The 21,635-nt window shown below is 36.4% G+C and overlaps 2 protein-coding genes across 2 annotated transcripts in view; one reads left to right on the forward strand and one right to left on the reverse strand.

Moving 5' to 3' along the window:
* The window catches only part of CD36 (CD36 molecule (CD36 blood group)), a 323,059-nt gene that overhangs the window by 176,709 nt on the left and 124,715 nt on the right, over positions 1-21,635 (reverse strand). The gene's annotated exons all lie outside the window — the stretch shown is intronic.
* The window catches only part of GNAT3 (G protein subunit alpha transducin 3), a 60,860-nt gene that overhangs the window by 15,415 nt on the left and 23,810 nt on the right, over positions 1-21,635 (forward strand). Inside the window, exons 2-3 of the mRNA XM_004473384.3 lie at positions 9,562-9,604; positions 16,665-16,806. Of these exons, the coding sequence (XP_004473441.1) occupies positions 9,562-9,604; positions 16,665-16,806 (185 nt within the window). The remainder of the gene's footprint in view (positions 1-9,561; positions 9,605-16,664; positions 16,807-21,635) is intronic.

Here is a 21,635-nt window from a genome sequence, read left to right on the forward strand (position 1 = left end):
AATCTCCTGCCTATTATGTCATTAGAGTCTCCAAATAATCTTGTGAGGTCACTATTCTCAATTCGTTGATGAGGAAATTCAGAGGTCAAAGGTCTTATTCAGATATTAAACACACACACACACACACACACACACACACACACAGGGAGAGGGCCAAATCTCATATCTAGACCAGTACACTTTATTTCAGTCCTTGTGGGTTTTTATTTTCTAATGAAATACTCCCTAGAATCCAGGCTTTTCGGCAAGATGGTGGCTGCGTGAGCTTGCCTGGTAGTGTCTCTGCAGGGGGCGGCTGGGCAGCGTTGAAGGCTCTTTTTCGGGGATTTTTGCTGGTTGGAAGGTGTCTGGACGTCAATTCGGTGGGAAGTACACAATACGTGCTACAGGGAACACCTCACATTTGCTGGGTTTTCCCATCCTCCACTGCCTCATTTCTGTGTGAACTGATTTAGGCTACCTACACTATCCCTCTTCCCCTGCATCTTGATAACCACTATCATCTACTGTCTCTCCTATATTCCACCCCCCACCTCCCATTCTTTGATCCACAAAGTGTCTAACTCTTAATTTCTAATACCTTTGTTCTGTTTTCTGTCTGTTATCCACTCTTGAAACTATTACTTTTCTTTTCTTTTTCCTTCTCTCATGAAAACAATAGCTTTGTAGTTCATACCATATTCCGCCTATATTCAGTCATCTACTTCATAAAAGATACTCTACCTACAGCTATAACTCTATACAATCTACATGAATCTAACCTCCATCCTCCCAGATCTCATATTCCTGCTTTGTTAACATACATCACCAATACCACTTTACACTTTACCCTTGCTGACACAATTGCCTTTTCCCAACACTATTACTTTCTTCTAAAGTGAACTTAACCAACAACAAGTAACTTGAGTAAGAAGAAAAAAGTGACAAAGAGAAGATATAACACCTATGCAAAAATAACAACTAATTAACCTCCAAAAGCAGACAAAGAAGCTAAGGAACTGATTAAATTCGTCAAAATAAAGAGATGACCAGAAAGCAACAAAAATCTACAAACCAAACCAATAATCAGGAAAACATGACTGAATCCAATTAACAAACCAATAATCACGAAGGGGAGCAAAACTTGGCACAAGGAATGAAAGAACTCAGAACATTTATCACCGACAAATTTGATGCAGTAATGAAAGAAGTTAACAACATGAAGACATCACTTGGAGGGGAAATTGCAGACATATGCAAAAACATAACAGATATGATGGGAATGAACACCACAGTTCAAGAAATCAAAAATACACTTGCAGCAAATATCAGCAGACTAGAAGAGACAGAGCAGAGAATTAGTGATGTGGAAGACAGTACCTCAGAAATCAAACAGATAGTAGAAGGGGTCAATAAGAAGATAGAAAAAATCCAATTAGGATTTAGGGACCTGAATGACAATGCAAAACGCTCAAACATACGTATTATAGGCATTCCAGAAGGTGAAGAGAAGGGAAAGGGGTCAGAAGGAGTGTTGCAGGAAATAATGGCTGAAAACTTCCCAAATCTACTGAAAGAGACAGATGTACATATCCAAGAAGCACACCGCACTCCACAAGTCATAAACCCCAACAGGCCCACCCCAAGACATATACTTATCAAATTATCCAAGGCTCAAGACAAAGAGAAAATCCTAAAAGCAGCAAGAGAAAAGAAAACCATCACATACAAGGGAAGCTCAATTAGATTAAGTGCTGATTTCTCTTCTGAAACCATGGAGGCAAGAAGACAGTGGTATGATATAGTCAAGGTACTAAAGGAAAAAAACTTCCAACCAAGAATACTCTATCCAGCTAAACTAGCATTCAAACATGATAGAGAGTTCAAAATATTCACAGACAAACAGAAACTGAAAGAGTATACCAACAAGAAACCTCCCCTTCAAGAAATTCTAAAGGGAGTTCTGCAGGAAGAAAGGAAAAAACAGGAAAGGCAAAGTTGGAGGAGAGTATAAGACCAACAACAACAACAAAAAAGACCAAAAAAATATACAAACAAAATATGACAAACACAAATCCAATCAAAATATGGCTAACACAAATAATTCCTTGATAGTAATAACACTGAATGTCAACGGATTAAACTCACCTATCAAAAGATTCAGACTGGGACATTGGATAAGGAAATATAACCCATCCATATGCTGTCTACAAGAGACACATCTTAGACCCAGAGACGCATGGAGATTGAAAGTGAAAGGCTGGAAAACAATCATACAAGCTAACAATAACCAAAAAAAGGCAGGAGTAGCTATATTAATATCAGACAAAATAGACTTTAAATGTGAAACAATTGTGAGAGACAAAGAAGGATACTACATTTTAGTCAAAGGGAAAATCTGTCAAGAAGATCGAACAATCATAAATATCTATGCCCCTAACAAGGGTGCCTCTAAATACGTCAGGCAAATGCTGGAAAAACTAAGTGAAAGAATAGATACATCTACAATTATAGTGGGGGATTTTAATACACCACTATCAACTCTGGACAGAACATCTCAAAAGAGAATCACCAAAGAAACAAAACATCTGAATAGTATATTAGAGGAGCTCGATCTAATAGACATATATAGATCGCTACACCCAAACACAGCAGGATATACATTTTTCTCAAGCACACATGGATCATTCTCCAAGATAGATCATATGCTAGGCCACAAAGAAAGGCTGAACGAATTCAGAAAGATTGAAATCATACAAAACATTATCTCTGACCACAGTGGAGTCAAGCTGGAGATTTGCAAGGGACAGAAGCCCAGATTTCACACCACGATTTGGAAATTAAACAGCACACTCTTAGAAAAACAGTGGGTCAAAGAGGAAATCTCAAAAGAAATCAATGACTACCTTGAAACAAATGATAATGATAACACAACATACCAAAATTTATGGGATGCAGCAAAAGCAGTACTGAGAGGGAAGTTTATAGCCATAAATTCATATATCAAAAAAGAAGAAAGAGCAAAAATCGAAGAACTAACTGCACATTTGAAGGAATTAGAAAAACAACAACAAAGTAACCCAACAGGAAGAAGAAGGAAGGAAATAACAAAGATAAGAGCAGAACTAAATGAAATAGAAAATAAGAAAGCACTTGAACAGATAAACAAGACCAAGAGCTGGTTTTTTGAGAAGATTAACAAAATTGACAAACCTTTAGCAACACTAACAAAGAAAAAAAGAGAGAAGATGCAAATACACAAAATAAGAAATGAGAAAGGCGATATCACCACTGACCCAACAGAAATAAAGACTATCATAAGAGGATATTTTGAAAAACTATATTCCAACAAAAATGACAATCTAGAGGAAATGGACAAATTCCTAGAAACACATAAGCAGCCCATATTGACGAAAGAAGAAATTGATGATCTTAACAAACCAATCACAAGCAGAGAGATAGAATCAGTTATCAAAAATCTCCCAACTAAGAAGAGCCCAGGGCCAGATGGCTTCACAGGTGAATTCTACAAAACATTCCGGAAAGAACTGACACCAATCCTGCTGAAACTATTCCAAAACATCGAAATGGAAAGAACATTACCCAACTCCTTCTATGATGCCAACATTACCCTAGTACCAAAGCCAAACAAAGACATCACAAGAAAGGAAAATTACAGACCAATTTCTCTGATGAACCTAGACGCAAAAATACTTAAAATACTTGCTAATCGTATTCAACAATACATTAAACGTATTATACACCACAACCAAGTGGGATTCATCCCAGGTATGCAAGGATGGTTCAACATAAGAAAATCAATCAACGTAATACACCATATAAACAGATTGAAGGAAAAAAATCACATGATTATATCTATTGATGCAGAAAAAGCATTTGACAAAATACAGCACCCTTTCTTGCTAAAAACACTCCAAAAGATTGGAATACAAGGGAATTTTTTGAACATGATAAAGAGTATATATGAAAAACCTAAAGCCAATATTGTTTACAATGGAGAAATCCTAGACTCCTTCCCTCTAAACTCAGGAACAAGACAAGGATGCCCACTGTCTCCGCTCCTATTTAACATTGTCTTAGAAGTACTTGCACGAGCACTGAGGCAAGAACCAGAAATAAAAGGCATTCAAATTGGAAAGGAAGAAGTCAAAATTTCATTATTTGCAGATGACATGATCCTATACATAGAAAACCCTGAGAGATCTACAACGAAGATTCTAGAACACATAAATGAGTTTAGTAAAGTCGCAGGTTATAAGATCAATGCGCAAAAATCAGTAGCATTTCTGTACACCAATAATGAGCAAGATCAGGAGGAAATCAAGAAACAAATACAATTCACAATAGTAAATAAAAAAATCAAATACTTAGGAATAAATTTAACTAAAGAGGTAAAGAACTTATACAACGAGAATTATACAAGATTGTTCAAGGAAATCAAAGAAGACCTAAATAAATGGAAGACTATTCCTTGTTCATGGATAGGAAGACTGAACATTATTAAGATGTCTATCCTACCAAAACTGATCTACACATTCAATGCAATCCCAATAAAAATCAACGCAGCCTTCTTTAAGGAACTAGAAAAACTAACTATGAAATTTATTTGGAAAGGAAAGAGACCCCGAATAGCCAAAGACATACTGAAAAAGAAAAACGAAATTGGAGGAATCACACTACCTGACTTCAAAACATACTATAAAGCTACGGTGGTGAAAACAGCATGGAATTGGCATAAGGAAAGACACATAGACCAATGGAATCGAATTGAAAGCTCTGATATAGAACCTCACATATATAGCCACATAATATTTGATAAAGCCACCAAACCCTCTCAATTGGGAGACAGTGGCCTATTCAACAAATGGTGTCTGGAGAACTGGATAGCCATATGTAGAAAAATGAAAGAGGATTACCATCTCACACCTTATACAAAGATCAACTCAAGATGGATCAAAGACCTAAATATAAGAGCCAAGACCATAAAAACCTTAGAAAGCAGTGTAGGGAAACATCTACAGGACCTTGTAATAGGAAATGGATTTATGAATATCTCACCAAAAGCACGAGCAGCAAAAGAACTAATAGATAAATGGGACTTCCTCAAAATTAAAGCCTTCTGCACCTCAAAGGAGTTTGTCAAGAAAGTAAAAAGGGAGCCCACACAGTGGGAGAAAATATTTGGCAATCATATATCTGATAAGAAACTTATAACTTACATATATAAAGAACTCCTATATCTTGAAAATAAAAAGATAAACAACCCATTTAAAAAATGGGAAAAAGACTTAAACAGACACTTCTCCGAAGAAGAAATACAAATGGCAAGAAAGCACATGAAAAAATGTTCCAAATCTCTAGCTATCAGGGAAATGCAAATCAAAACTACAATGAGATACCATCTTACACCCATAAGATTGGCAGCTATGAAAAAAAACAGAAGAATACAAGTGCTGGAGAGGATGTGAAGGAAGGGGAACACTCATCCACTGCTGGTGGGAATGCAGAAGGATCCAACCATTCTGGAGGACAGTATGGCGGTTTCTCAAAAAACTAGCCATAGATTTGCCATATGACCCAGCAATACCACTGCTGGGTATATACCCAGCAGAACTGAAAACAAGGACACAAACCGATATAAGTACACCAATGTTCATAGCAGCATTGTTCACTATTGCCAAAAGTTGGAATCAACCCAAATGCCCATCAACAGATGAGTGGATCAATAAAATGTGGTATATACACACAATGGAATACTACTCGGCTGTAAGAACAAACACACTACAAACACATGTGATAACATGGATGAATCTTGAGAACCTTATGTTGAGTGAAGCAACCCAGACATTGAAGGACAAATACTACATGACCTCAATGATATGAAATAAACAAGCTGCCCTAGATAGCAAGAGACTGAACGATAGGCTTACAGGAAATCGGAGGGTGGAGGAAGGATATGAGCCGATGTCTGCAGGGGTGGAACTTAAGACGAGATGGTGGTAAGTATGAACACAAAGAAGAGATAAAATGGGGGCAAGGGGTTGCCTTTGGTTGGGGCTTTACGGGTTTGAGGGTGGCTGGGGAGGGACGGTTGGGTAATGTTGCCCAAAAGTGGGGGGAGGGAGGGGTAGCATACGAACACAGGAGAGGGTTAGGAGGTGGTGGAGAGTAAAATGCCGAGAAAATAATATCAAAATATAATAAAGAGGGTTACCTGTTTAGAATGCTCGGAGGGGAGGGTCTGATGCAGGACGGGCTCCTGGGGAATGTCTAAATGCTCATTCTGCCAGAGTGGGTGACACCATGGGGTAGAATCCCAAGTAGTGAGAGTGGGGGTGGACCCACATCCTGGGGAGGACTAATGCCACCAAATAGAGGGAACTCTATCCCTCGAGAGAAAGGGTGGCTCCCAGGGCATTGGGGCAGATGAGCAAGTTAGGCCCTGAACACTATTCTATCTATCTCTGGAAGTGGCTTCTCAGGAAACGGAGGTTGGCTGTCACTGTGGGCACCAAGGTGGAAGGGAAAATGGACGTTAAATGTGTGGAACCAAAGTAAATGGGGGGCAAGGGAGGAGTTTCTTGAGAGTACACAAGGATGGATATAAAACATGTAATATTACACCATAACATATAGGAGACGACAGACTGATAATGTAAACCATAATGTAAAACATAGGAGAACTAAAAATGTAAAGAACTGTGTATCCTAAAGTATGCACCATAATGTAAGCACAGATATTACCATGTTAGAAAGCTAATATCTCAGACTCTGTACATCACCTTAAGTAAATATGATGTGAATAGGGTGTAAGAGTATCACTGTGGAAGGAAAAAGGTTTTGTGGTGGATGTGTGGGAGTGCTGTATATTATATATATGCATTGCTGTGGTCTAGGACTCCTACGAAGAAATGCTGAATAATTAGGGGGGGGGGGAAAAAGATAGGATGTGGAATTTTTTCAAGTCAACATTCTTTATCTAAGTTCTTTATCTAACTTTATCCAAGTTCTTTATCTATCCTTTAAACCCATCGCTATATGCCATTCCCTAGTAAGGGACCATGACATTATATTGGGCTTCAAATTTCGGGGAGTTCTGGATCACAGAGTGTTTCAACAATGGCAATGGAGGGATACTGGTATGGGATACCAATGACAGGTGATATATGGCTGACAGGGAGCTGTACAGAACATATGTCCAGGGTGCATGGTAACGATTGGATATACTCATAGTGGCAACAATTAAAAACCCAGCAGGGGGGGTACTGGGTTCCTGGCCAGTGGTGCTCTGTCGTGGTCCCTAGGGGAGCAGCGATAGTCTCCCAGGTACAGCGGCAGGGACCGGGAGGGAGTGAGGGTTCAACAGTGAGCCCCTGATGCTAATGACTATGCTTGTGAGCTGATAAACCTAAAATAAGAACAAGGCCTAGAGCAACATTGTGCCTGGGAATTTCCTCCTGTCAGCCTTCATGTTACTCAAATGTGGCCAGTCTCGAAGCCAAACTCAGCATGTAAATGCAATGCCTTCCCTCCAGCGTGGGACATGACACCCGGGGATGAGCCTCCCTGGCAACGAGGGACCACTATCAAATACCAACTGATGATGCAACTGGAAAAGGACCTTATATGGAAGGTTCAATGCGGATCAGCAGAATATCCATGTCTACATAAAATAACATGACTTTAAAATGCTGTTTGACCTAAAGTAAGGGGGAAATGGAAAGGAGAAATGAGTTTATATGGCTACGAGTTTCTAAAAAAGAGTCTGGAGGCTGGCAGAAGGATTGCCCTCATGCACAACTGAGCAGAGTCAGAGAGACAGATAAAGCAGATACAACCCCCAGATATTGGTTCCTATGAAGGCTAAAGAGACCCATGAGAGTTATGGTCATGGCCGATGGGGTTTACTACCAGGGCAGATGGCCCCTCTTTGGAAATGGTGTTTATGTGTGATGAATCTGGACTCAGATGGGATCTCCCTTCATAAGACTTTCATACTAATCTGCTGGAGGTGCAGTTAACGTTGGGGTTTAAGATATAGTTAGGGGATTTGACTCTCTGGACTGATAATGTGATAGCCAGGTCCTGAGCCTCAACAGACTCCAGCACCTACAATCTGATTTATTGGACTTACCACACTCAGCTAAGATGGAGTTGAAGAAGGACAATCACCACACCATGGAGCCTAGAGTGATTACAACTGAAAATGGGAGGATGGCAGCCAGCATCCATGTGGAATCTGAGCCTCCTCTTGACATAGAGGTGCAATGGACACAACCAATCCAATGTCCACATAGAAGAGGTGGCATTGGATTGGGAAAAGTGGACATGGCGGACGATGGGTATGGGGAAGGGCAGGAAGAGATGAGAGGTGGGGGCGTATTTGGGACGTGGAGCTGCCCTGGATGGCGCCTCGGGGATGATCACCGGACATCGTGGATCCTCACAGGGCCCACTGGATGGAATGGAGGAGAGTATGGGCCATGATGTGGACCATTGTCTATGAGGTGCAGAGGTGCCCAAAGATGTACTTACCAAATCCAATGGATGTGTCATGATGATGGGAACGAGTGTTGTTGGGGGGGGAAGAGGGGGGGTGGGGGGGTGGGGTTGAATGGGACCTCACATATATATTTTTAATGTAATATTATTACAAAGTCAATTAAAAAAAAAAAAAAAAGAAATACTCCCTAATGTCAAAGGTGACTCAAGAAATATTCTTGAGATAGATCTTGAAAAAAACATTGATTTTTTACTAAAGGTTCAAGTTTTTAACTTTAAAAAACCATGTGACTTTTACCTTCCTCTGTATAATGGATGAAGAGTTGACTATCAAAATAAAAGTTTTAAATAGTACATCATCAACTAAAATAGATGTTCCAGATAAATGCTGCAGGTTACTCACTGGTTTTACTCTTGGCCCTTGCTACTGCACTGTGAACGTATAACCCATTTTGAGATACTCCCATATCAATTTGTAAACACAGGCTTCCTAGATTTGCTAGTTGTTATTAACAACCTTCTTTTATTTAAACAGAACAGATTATACTTATGTGCCAAAGTAAACATGATTATGAATACAAAAGTCCCTTCTTCAATCAGAACAGGCTTTGAACTCTTCTGGAAATAAAAGCTTATAGTCTGTTGTTTTATTTTTCCTTTGATATTTAATCAAATGGAATATATGAGTAGACATTCTGAGAGAATTAGAGTGATCTAGATACTATAAAGTTGCATACCATTTCCCATGGGTAGCAAAACCAGGAGATGCAAAGCTTTCCAAATTATTTAATGTTTAACATTTAAATGCAGTCCTGGAGTTTTCCCTGATAATATACTCTGCTAGCTTTTAGAAGATATTCTACCTTGAAGCCAGGCCTATATCTGGATCTTGCATAAATCAATGGGGGTTTTGATCTCTTCTGCTAAAGAGATTACACTCCTTCTTAACATAGGAAACCTGCCTGTTAAATTTACCCATGAGGAAATGATAGTCACAGGTTTAAATATCTATACGGATTTGCTTAGCCACTGACAACTCTTGTATCTTCCTATTTGCAGGAGCAGGAGAATCTGGAAAAAGTACCATCGTTAAACAAATGAAGTAGGTACACAACTATTTTATGTATTTAATATTTGATGTTAATATTAATGTTTATTATTTGATGTCTGGCTATTCTTAAAATACATACTTTTGGAAAAGCTGATTGATAATCTCTTCCAAATTGCAAATAGCAATGGAACTGTCACATTTCCTGTGCAATTGTTCCTCCTATCCTTTAGCAGAATCAGATGAATATTGACATTTCCATTTTTATTTCATTTTTGCCTCTCAACAAGATACTTAAAGCAGTATTTATCTTTTTAAAAATATTGATCTAAATATAGATCAAATATATTGTTCTGGGAATGATCTAGGGCTTTAATGTTGTGATGCATAAGTCGTAAACATTATAAAATATGTTGATCAATGATCATTTTTAATTTGTGAGAAATCAATAATTTTACCTCATTGGCATTTTGCCTACCTGGATATGAAATGTATATTTGCAATTATTCTTATTATGTATTTCAACTTATTTTTGCATTTATTTACTCCTTTTTCTCTTGACAATGAAACAAGAGGCCTGATTTTTTAAAATGGAAAGTGTTAACACAAAACTGTTGTAATTCAAGAATGTTTGAAAGAATGAAATAATGACTGACAAGTGTAGATCAAACAAGTGTAATCACATGACTGTCACTGTTGGAGCATTTTAAAGGATAATGGTTGCTTTAATCAGAGAATAATAATCGAATTTGAACTTTTTTTTTCCCAAAGGGGGAGAGTTTATTGCCAAGCATGAAGCAAGGAGATCAGATGGCCTATCAGCCTAAAATATGTCTCCCTGAACTGTAGTAATTCTGATAGGTTTATAGTATCCAAAGACAAGCAGGTTTATGACAATGAATATAATTTGTTCAAGATGATGAAATTGAAGATGATCTAAATTTGTGAGCATGCACAGATCACATGCTCAGCCACAAAATATATGTAAGAGAAGGTGGCCTTAACATGATGATGGGCATGATTCTTAGTACTATAATGAGGTATAGGTCACTTATAAGTTAAGATTTAAGCTACTGCATGTCAGGTAGGCCAATTTTGGTTAGATCTAGTTTTGTCTAGTAAATAAGCATAGGAATTGGGGTAGGTTAGTTCTGGGCTGGCTCTAGTTTATTCATTAATAAATATTAGGGGCCATCTTTGTGATCATAAGACTCCAAAATTGTAAAACAGGATAAGGGGTTATAAGCAAAGCCAGGAATGATGTTTTTACACTCACAAGATAAAAGCTAGATAGGTATACAGCAATTATCAAAGGTCAAGGGGTCAGGGTTACAGTTCAAGAGGTTTCAGTAATTTCAGGTATTTATTTTTGGCTATTCTACAACATACTAGAAAGTAAAAAGGTATCTGTAAAGTGATTCAATATTCATAATCACCTCTTAATTCTTACTTTTTTTGTGATATAGCAAGCTTCTCATGTGTTTGTTTTTTTTTTACTGTGGAATTTTTTAAATTAGCTTTTTTACAAGAAGTTTTAAATTACATAAATATTACATAAAAACTACAGGGGATTCCCATATGCCCCATTCTCTCCCCTTCCCACACTTTGCCATATTAACAACTTCCTTCATTAGTGTGGTATACTTGTTACAAGTGATAAATGCCTTGAAGCATTGCTACTAACTGTGGACTGTGGTTTGACACACTGTCCTGCACAACTTTGTAGGTTATAACAAAATATTTAATGGCCTGTATCCATCATTATTTTAAAGAATGATGAACTTGTCTAGTTATAATCTTAACCTCTCATTTTTCTGTCTTTCCAGGAAATATGTCATGAAAATTCCCTATCAACCAACATTTAAGCCCCACTTTTGAAATCTCTTCTATGATCAACTTCCTAAAGCTATTTACTAAATCACCTACATTTGTATCCCAAATTTTGACCTTTCTTCTTTTCCCTGAAGAACAGGGCTCCTTTCTTCTGACCATTCTTCTTTTGAAGTCCTAGGCACATCCTTTCACCCAAGTCATCTCTCACATTACCATAGTGTTCACCTGCTCTTTTCATTCAAGTTATAATGCTTATCTCTTGTATCCTTCTCATCACTACATTCTCTATAAATTTAAATGCAGTGTAAAAATAAATAATCAATTATTTGGCTACACAAAAATTAGAATGTTTAAGTTTATTAATCCATAAATAAAACTAAATAAAAAATAGAAAAATTCCATAATAATTATAATAAATTAACAATTGCCTATTTCATAGATTGCAAAGAAAAATAATACAATGCCCAACATTTAAAAGGGGGAAACAATGAACAGTCAGCTCACTAGGGACAAAATTCAAATAGCCACTGAATATATATTTTATAAAATATATATATTTTAGTTTAACCTCACTGACTATAAAATAAAAATTAAAGATATAATGAGGTATTTTTTCATTTTAGTAAATCAGCCAGCTTTATTTTTCAGATAGGCTTATACAATAATGGTGAGAATTTGAGAAAGGAGTGTGTCTCATTGCTACTTGTGAAATTATGTTACAAGAAATTTAAAGAAATAATTTTTGGAATATATACAGTGAGCTGGAAAGAATCAAAATTACTCATCTATTGCAGAAAAAATGCATTGTTAACATTTTCAATGAAAAGATAATTTAAAATACAAAAAGGTTTCTATCAGCCTTATTTATAATAATGAAAAATGGAATAAAATAAAATACCATAAATGAAAACAAACCATAAGAAAAATAGATTGTCAAATTATGGGAGTATTCATTCTTCAATGGAAATATTACACAGCCATTATAAATTATATAGATGAATATTAAATATGGGAAATGTTTACATTAAGTGAAATCTTGGATATAAAACTATATAAGCATTTTAATCATGGAAAAATTAAAAAAAAAAAAAATAGAAGAACCTATACCAAAAGCACAAAGAGGGAAGCAGACTTGGTCCAGTGGATAGGGCATTCGTCTACCACATGGGAGGTCTGAGGTTCAAACCCCAGGACTCCTTGACCCGTGTGGAGCTGGCCCATGCGCAGTGCTGATGCGCACAAGGAGTCCCTGCCACGCAGGGGTGTCCCCTACGTAGGGGAGCCCCACGCGCAAGGAGTGCACCCCATAAGGAGAACTGCCCAACAGGAAAGAAAGTGCAGCCTGCCCAGGAATGGTGCCACCCACACGGAGAGCTGACACAAGATGATGCAACAAAAAGAAAAGAAACACAGATTCCCGTGCCGCTGACAATTGAAGGGGACAAAAAGAAAATGCAGCAAATGGACAAGAGAACAGACAACTGGGGCGCAGGGTGGAAGGGAAGAGAAATAAATAAAACAAATCATAATTTTTAAAAAGTTCAAAGAAATTTATTTTCAACCATTGGGTTTAATTTATGTTGTGCCTCCATTTTGAATATTGCTTTGCTATGCTTTTTACATTTTCTATAATGAGCACATTTTATTTTTAAAAAAAGAACATGTCTCTTCTAGGTACCACCTTATCCTTCCCTCTTTTTCTCAATAAAGTTACTCCCTTTAGTTCCCCACACTCCATTTACACTTCAACATTTCCATCCACACTTTCACCCGTAATCTGTCACAGAAATTTCTCTTACAAAGGTCATTTATGATCTTACAATTGCTTTTTTCTACAAAGTATGTATAAGGCCTTGTTTAATTCCATTTGATACTATTAAAACTTTCCTCGGCTTCTGGGGGAGCTCTCTCTCTCAATTAGTCTTCTAATTCTACCTTTTTCATTCCCCAATTCTTTGACTGTGTTTTAAATGCCTCTCATGTCTGTACTAGATCCACTTCTCCATCCACTTCTCTAATTACTCTACACCTTCATTAAAATGAATACTGCCAAAGTGCGAAGATTTTTGCTATCACCTCCAAGCTAACTGTTTAGCAATATTTCTTTCTTTTTTTTTAAAGATTTATTTATTTATTTAATCCCCCCCCCCCGTCGTCTGTTCTCTGTGTCTATTTGCTGCGTCTTGGGTTTTGTCCGCTTCTGTTGTCAGTGGCATGGGAAGTGTGGGCGGCGCCATTCCTGGGCAGGCTGCACTTTCTTTCGCACTGGGCGGCTCTCCTTATGGGTGCACTCCTTGTGCGTGGGGCTCCCCTACGCCGGGGACACCCCTGCATGGCAGGGCACTCCTTGCACGCATCAGCACTGCGCATGGGCCAGCTGCACACGGGTCAAGGAGGCCCGGGGTTTGAACCGCTGACCTCCCATGTGGTAGACGGACGCCCTAACCACTGGGCCAAGTCCGTTTCCCAGCAAATATTTCTTTCAAGCCCAGAAATAAACTTTGTCTAAACTAGGGAGACAGGTACATCAAACTCTATTGTCTATGGATAGCTCCAAATCACACTAAACAACATTAAAATTATCTCCCCACCTAGCCACTATTCTTCTACTTGTAAATACATCACCACCAGCTTCCCAAGCAAGAAATCTAGGTGAAATGATACTGACTCTTGACCCTCCCACCAAGTAATGCTAAATCTACACAATTTATGTTTTCAAGCACAGCATTTATTCTCATTGTTACTGCCTTAGTTCAAAATCTAATCTTTTCTGATATGGATTAATGCAGTATATTTCTAAGTAGTTTTTTACTTTCTTACTCTTCCTTCCAATCATTATCCATTGGGTCACCAAATGATCCATTTTCAAATGATTATAGCTCTTCTCTGAATTGAATTCTTCACTCACATTACCAATTCAAAACATCCTGCCATGGCACATCAGAAACTTTGGAATCTGGGTCCTTTCAACTCTTCATAATGAAGTCCCATAGTTTCTCTTTCCTACTTTTGGCTTTAGCAGTGCTGAGTTTTTATATCTGTGGACCATCACACTGTAGGAGGCAGTATAGATTGGTGACTAATCAGACTGTCTGAGTTTGTTGTACCAGACACCTTCTGAACAAAGTTGGGGTAGTTGCTTAATTTATCTATGGCTACTTCTCTTACCTATAAAATGTGCATAATTTTACCTTCTTTAAAGGGCTTATTGTAAGGAATAATGAGGTAAGACATATAAAGTACTTACAGTAGTGCTTGGCACATATTGAAAACTTGATGAATGTAAGTTTCAATTTGCTCATACTTTTCTTTCTACCCAGAATTTTCTCTTTCTTTTTGCCTATCTGGAAATAACTTTTTATCCTTGAAAAACCAGCTGATACATAGCCATTCCCAGGAAGTCTTCCCTGGTCCATCATATCTACTCCCAAAAAGCACTCATCACTTCTCTCATTCCTGTTAGCTTTTACTAGGTGCAGATTTTGTTGTTATTCATGATTAAACTGTACGGAAAATGTTTACATGCTCTTCTTCCTTTAGTCCAATACTCTCTTATAGAACTTTATGTGATAATGGAAATGTTTTATATCTGTGCTCTCCAATATGGTCAGTAGCTGCTGGCCACATGTGTGGATTAAGCACTAGAAATGTGGCTAATGTGACTGAGGAATTAGATTCCTAATTTTATTTAATTTTAATTAATATGGCTAGGAGGTACTATATTGACCAGTGCAGTTCTGGTCAATATGATTTGGGGTAATGACTTTGTATAGTTCATTTATCTTTACAGAATGTGCCCAGTAAAAGTTAATTAATTTAGAAGGACCTAGAAACCAACTATAGCTAAAGGGCTCTATCTCACAAAAATGGATTTATGTAATTCCTAGAGAAACCATGTTGCTTAATGTTCTTAGAGCCCTACTTCAACTGGACCCTTCTTACATCGTTTTTATCATTTTACTTTGTGATAGATGTTTCTACATTCTATGATGAAGGAATAGGGGTCATGACTTGTTCCACTCAGAAAACAAAGTCCTTTCAAGTTTGTTCTTAATTAACATTTTAATCTAATAAGTAAAATATTTTTTATTTCAATTTTTGACAGAAAACTAGGTTTTCTTTAATGAACTCATTTCTAATCTATCCATAAGGACATCTTACTGCATTTTTCTACAGCCCATGTCTAATTTATTTATCAAATTGTTTAAGACAATCATGCTCATGTTTAAAGTAGAAATGCAGAAATTATTGGTAGTTAAATATAGGAAATATTGATTAATATGAACATTGTTTTTACTCATTTTACTTCTGAATGCTTGTATTGGATGGCTTTAGTATATTGTGAGCCAATCAGATTTTTTTTGTTTTATTACTATGCTATTACTCTGTTTTATTTTCTATGCTAAAACCTCAAGGTGTACAAATAGAATGCAAATGCTTAGTAATATGACATCCAAAAATGTTGCCTTTAAGTACACAACATACTTCAAAACAGTAAGAGAAACAACAGAAAAAGAGCAGGAATGTATTATACAGTAAAGATGCAATAGAATGTAATTAGCACACAAAAACAATTAGTTTTTAGTAAGTCAATCTATTTTAAGCTGTTTTTTCCAAACTATTAGTAAACCTTGACTTCTAACTGAATGAGTGGAAGGAAGAGAAGAATCAGCCAAATAAAATGTCGGGCCATTTAAACCTTGAGAACTCACTGGCACGTACACAGATAGAGAAGTGATGTGATGAGGTATTTAATAAGAGGCAATCACCTAAATTTTAAAAAATGCTTTTGTTAAGCTAAAAATAGAAAGCAGGCACTCCCATTTTCCAATGTGTCTTAAGAGATAGGAAAAGACATGAAGGTTCTAAATTACTTCACTTCCTATAGACATCATGTTGTAAACACCATACAAAATTCCTGAACTCTGTATATATCATTGTCCTGAGAATCTGGAAATTATTCTATTGAAAAGGAGTAAATTTTCTAAGTAATATGATCATGATTTACCCATTTAAAATAAGTGTTTTATATAGAACAAATCCTTAGTCTTCTTCATATTTGGTATGGAAAACTCAGGAAGAAAACAATGCTTTCTTTTATTTGATTATAATAAAAGTTCAAAGGTGTAAAATAGTTCAGATTGAGCACACACATGTGGACAAAGTTCTTCCTTTTTAACTAATATATACTTTAATTTTTTTCAAACAAATTATTGTTGATGTACTTTAACATAACAATCAATGGTTCAACTCACAAAAGCCTTTCATGTTTAAATTACAGGATCATCCATAAGAACGGCTATAGTGAACAAGAATGCATGGAGTTCAAAGCAGTAATTTACAGTAATACATTGCAATCCATCCTAGCTATTGTGAAAGCCATGACTACTCTGGGGATTGATTATGTAAATCCCAGAAGTACAGTAAGTATGCAATTAAGGACAATTGTAGATACTACAATGGAGTTTAAACCATAAAACAGTATGACTTAGTAATTTGCAGTACCAATCTATATAGAAATTTAAAAATATGAAATTAGGATTTTGAACCTTTGAAATCATTGTGAAGTAAAAGAATAAATCCCCTTCAGTCCTGGCAGTTTTCACCAGAGAATATGGAAATTCTAAGTATCTGTCCTTTAGAGAAGACAGTTTACAAGACAGGAAATGCAATGTTGAAGTGTCAGGCTCTCTTCCCATTTCTGGCTTTTTCTCACAGCTTTCTTGCTGTCAAGTCAACTACATTTCTGGCTAGTTTCCCTCTAACATGTAAGAGGGGCCACTTGGAGAATCTGAACTCCAAAGTTCTTTCCTTCATTGCACTGTGATTTAATGAGCATGTTCTTATTCAAGTGTAGTTCAGTTATCGCTCTAATCCCAGGATTTTCTTGAGCCTAACATTTTAAAATGGCTCTTCAAAGATGACCTTGTTCAACTTCTTTATTTAAAGATGAGAAAAATTAAACCCAGAGGGGATTACAAATTGCTTATGTTAAGCAGCTCAGAGTTCAATGTAGAACTCACTTCTGACTTCCATCATAGTGCTTCTCCCTATGCAAGGATTTTTAATAAATGTGTCTAATGATTAGGAATATATATATATATATTTTTAATTTTCTGTCTTCAAGGCAGTGATAGTTCTTTAAAGAGATGTACCTTCCATATTCCTTTGAGAATGGCTTAATTATGTTCTAATTTGCATGCATAATATTCCATATATTTGTGTCACTGAACTTGGAAACTACAATCTTGTCTGTAACTACTCATTTTATATGTTGTGAGCTTCATACAGCCCGATGTCGGTAAATCAGTGATGGCAGTTACCACTAAAGTCTTGAAATCTCTTTAGTTAAGAGCCTTAATGGCCTGGCACGCAGGTGGAGTTAGAATGATGGACTCTATACATTGTTACAACTATACTGACTTAAAATAAAAATAAATTTAACATTCAAACTGGGGACTAAATGATGCAAGCAAAGCAATTTAAGCAGCACCCAGCAATTGGCACAGATTTCACAGGGTAGGTTAGTCCTCACTTATCAAATCAGCACTGTTGTCAGGCATTACGTCACTCGGATTTTGATTTCAACTGATGTAAAGCATAGCAGTTTCAATCACAATCTTTAGTATTTGATTTTAAACTTTAAGTACTCTTTGTTGACTTAAACTGTTTATTCAGCAGGTTAATTGCTGAACACTTAGTCTATGTGTGGCTTTCGGAGTTCTGATGGTCTGGGACTTTCTATTTAGCTTTTGATTTGCTTATTTACACAAGATCATGTATTTTTACATAACCATGTGTACCTCATCCCTCAGATTACCACTGAAAGCGAAAAACAGTCCTGACTGTGTACATTTGGACAAGTTACTTAACCTTTCTAAATTTGGGTTTCTTCATCCACAGACTGTTAGTGTTTTCCTCATTGAATTACATTGATTAATAAAGGAGGAATCAAAGCTTAAGTAAAGTAGAATGTATGCTCCCAGTATATATTATGTTTTATTACTTTCAATAATAACTCTGAATGTGGGCCCATTAAAATTATGCTTTGATGTCTACATAAATAAAAGACAATTTTAGTAGATCACTTCTTCATTAAACAATTATTTATGTGGCAGGCATTTGGCTGGATATTAAGGATATACTGAAGGTTGAGCAATAAATGAGATGGCAATAGTATTTGCCTTCAGGAGAGGAATGACTGATGTTGAGCAAGTAATTACCAAGCAATCAGCTATTTCAAAAGGACAGCACAAATATGGAAAGAATTACTGAGAAAGAGAGCACTATCTCTAAGTGAAGATTGAGGAGAAAATGAATTTGGTTTTACAAATGTTGAGTTTGCAAATTCCATGAGATATATCCATATGGAAATATCTACCAAATCAAATAATTTCAAACATGCATTTCAAGTTCAGAGGAGATATTTTGGTGGGAAATCTAAACTAGATGCTATTGGCATACCTGAACATACGGCATATAATTTACACTAATTGGAGTGGATAGTTGGGAATAAATTAAGTGCTCAGATTGAGAAAAGAAAGGTATTAAGGAGCATACAGTCTAGGAAAGAGTGTCTAAAACTCCAATATTTTCTGGTTATTTGAGAGAAATAAGAAGGTTGAGAGGAAAGGTTGGAATAATAGGAGAAGATTGAGAAGTGTGTGGAATCACGGAATTAAGAAACTGTTTCAAGGAGAAGTTAGCCACATTGAAAAGTCCGCAGAGTTTAAAAAAAAAATTGGATTTAGCACTATGGGCATCATTCATGATGTAATGAGATCGGTTTCAGAAGTACAGTGTGAGCAGAATCCTAATGGAGTGTGTTGAAAAATGAAGAGCATATATGAGAATGAATTGTAAAGACAATGTTTTCAGGAACTATGGCTGAGGTATAGGAGAGAGATAAGACCTGTAGTTTTATGCAGAGGCAGCTAAAGGAGGATGTTATTCTTACTCGTCTTGATTTAAGATTTTACAGATTAATTTGATGAAAATGGATGGAAAAGAACTTGTGAAAAGGTTAAGCTGAAGAAACAGGAGAGGGGAAATAATAAAGGTGTTCAGTGGGTTTTCACTTATAATATCTGGATAAGTTACTATATTCTATTTTAAAACCTCTAAAACATCCACATCTGCATAAAAGTATGTTGAACATAATAACAGGTTTTCCACATGATACCATGTGAGCCAAAGAGATTCATGTTTTGTGACCAAATCTGTTTGGGGTATACATGTACTATAAAAGTTTCTTGGAAATTTGCAACCAATATTATTACTCAAAGGCTCTGTAAATCCTGCTGTGAGGAAACCTGGCATTTTTAACCTGGCATTTCTTAAAATCACTAGGCTCAGATGCATTTTCCTTCCTTTAATATTTCCCCCAATATTGGAATTGATTCTAGGGTTCAGAATGGTGTTTAAGACGTCTTTAATAGTCATGAGGGAGTTCTGAGTGACGATGGTGAGTATACATACTTCATTTTCTATGCAATGAAGTTCCAAAGCTGTGCAACTTTTTAGAGAATAGCCATTCCAAAACCACTATTATAACGAAGTTTTTCAAAGCACATTTTATGGAAATGAATTTTCTTCAGGATACCGTTCAACTCCCCATGGAGCTCTTTGAGAGATTACTGGAGATCCTTTAAGGTTTCTTTAGAACCATGAAGATCTAGTCTAGACCAGAACATTAGCTCTAGTCTGAGCTAATTCAGAACCAATCGCTTATTCATTTTTCAATTCACTCATTCAGGTTCTGTTCTGTCATAAGGATGTAGAAGTGAATGAAACAATAAAATGTCTGCCTTCATGTGTTTATGGTCAAATACAAAAGATGCCAAATAAAAAATAAATATGTATTATATAAGTAGTTATAACTTCTGTGAAGAAAAATAAAGGAGGTTAAGGGGTTAGAAAGTGATGGAAAGAAAAATGGAAGAAAGAGTAGTCTGGGAAAACATCTTTATGGAGATGCTATTTGAGAAAATGCCTGAGTGGAATGAGGCAGTGAGCCACGGAGAACACATGAAGGGAACAATCATTCAGATTCTCTGAAATGGGGATCCAGTGAGTTCTGAGGACTGTAAGGAATCCAGTGAGTCTTGAGTATAGAGAGAGTGGAAGAAAAAGAAAGAACAAAGAGTAGGGAACAAGGTTAGATAGGAAGATGTGGGTCAAAATATGTAGAAACTTGTGAGCCATATAAGGGATTTGGGGATTAAATTTGAATTTAGTCGGAAATTATTGGAGTTTTTGAAATATAGGAGTAAGGTAGACAACAGATCAATTTTCAAAAGATCTGCTGGGCTGCTTTGTGGAAGACAACTTTTTATAATAGCTTTTGATTTTAGTTTTATGTATTCCAAAAATTCAAATTTTATTGGTGGCCCCAATTTCTTATAAACATGAACTTATCCAGATATTATAAGTGAAAATTATGAGCCCAAACCTTTAATAACTACGGAAGGACTTCACAACTTGAAATGTAGTATGTACAAAAAGATATTATTTATATTAAAGAAAAACAACTGTGTATTACCAGAGTTTCCTACCTTGGTTATACATTATACATTAGAATCTCCTAGAAGTTTTTAAAAAATATCTTCACAGGACCTGACACCCAGAGCTTCTGGCTCATTTGCTTTGGAGTGGGATTCTAGCATCATCTTTTAAAAAACATTCCAGTTGCTTATAATGTGAAGCCTGAAATGAAAAGCATTGCCATAGGCTTTACCTATGCATGCAATAAACAAAACAAGTAAAAGGTCTAAAAGCATAAAAACCAAACCCTTAGGATAGCCTTGCCTTTGAAAGAGCTACTGGGATTGCACCCAACCAAGGATCAAGGAAAAACTATAATATTAAAGATTTAAAAATGAGAAAACAGTCATGATATATAAACAAAATATATTTAAATTTAAAATAGCATGTTTTCTAAGAAATGAAACAATACATTAGTTTGGTTTGTAAAGGTTTGCTGACATGGCATATAATTTTTCTTCCTTAGAAACAAAACTGTGTGAGTTGCTGTTTCATTGCATCATTTGTCCTAAATGGCACTTTAATAGTGGAAAGAGGCAAATAGGATGCCACCACCAAAATGACTCAGTCATATTTCACTTATTTGCAGTTCTTTCTCATATCTAACTAAATGGGGAGAAGGGTTGGAAACATTTACCCTGTGCTGATGCAAGAAAATACTGTTAATAAAAGTTTATCGCAAATTTTTAAATGCAATTTCAGAGTATTC

This window comes from Dasypus novemcinctus, chromosome 5 (genome assembly GCF_030445035.2).
Source record: "Dasypus novemcinctus isolate mDasNov1 chromosome 5, mDasNov1.1.hap2, whole genome shotgun sequence".
NCBI lineage: Eukaryota > Metazoa > Chordata > Mammalia > Cingulata > Dasypodidae > Dasypus > Dasypus novemcinctus.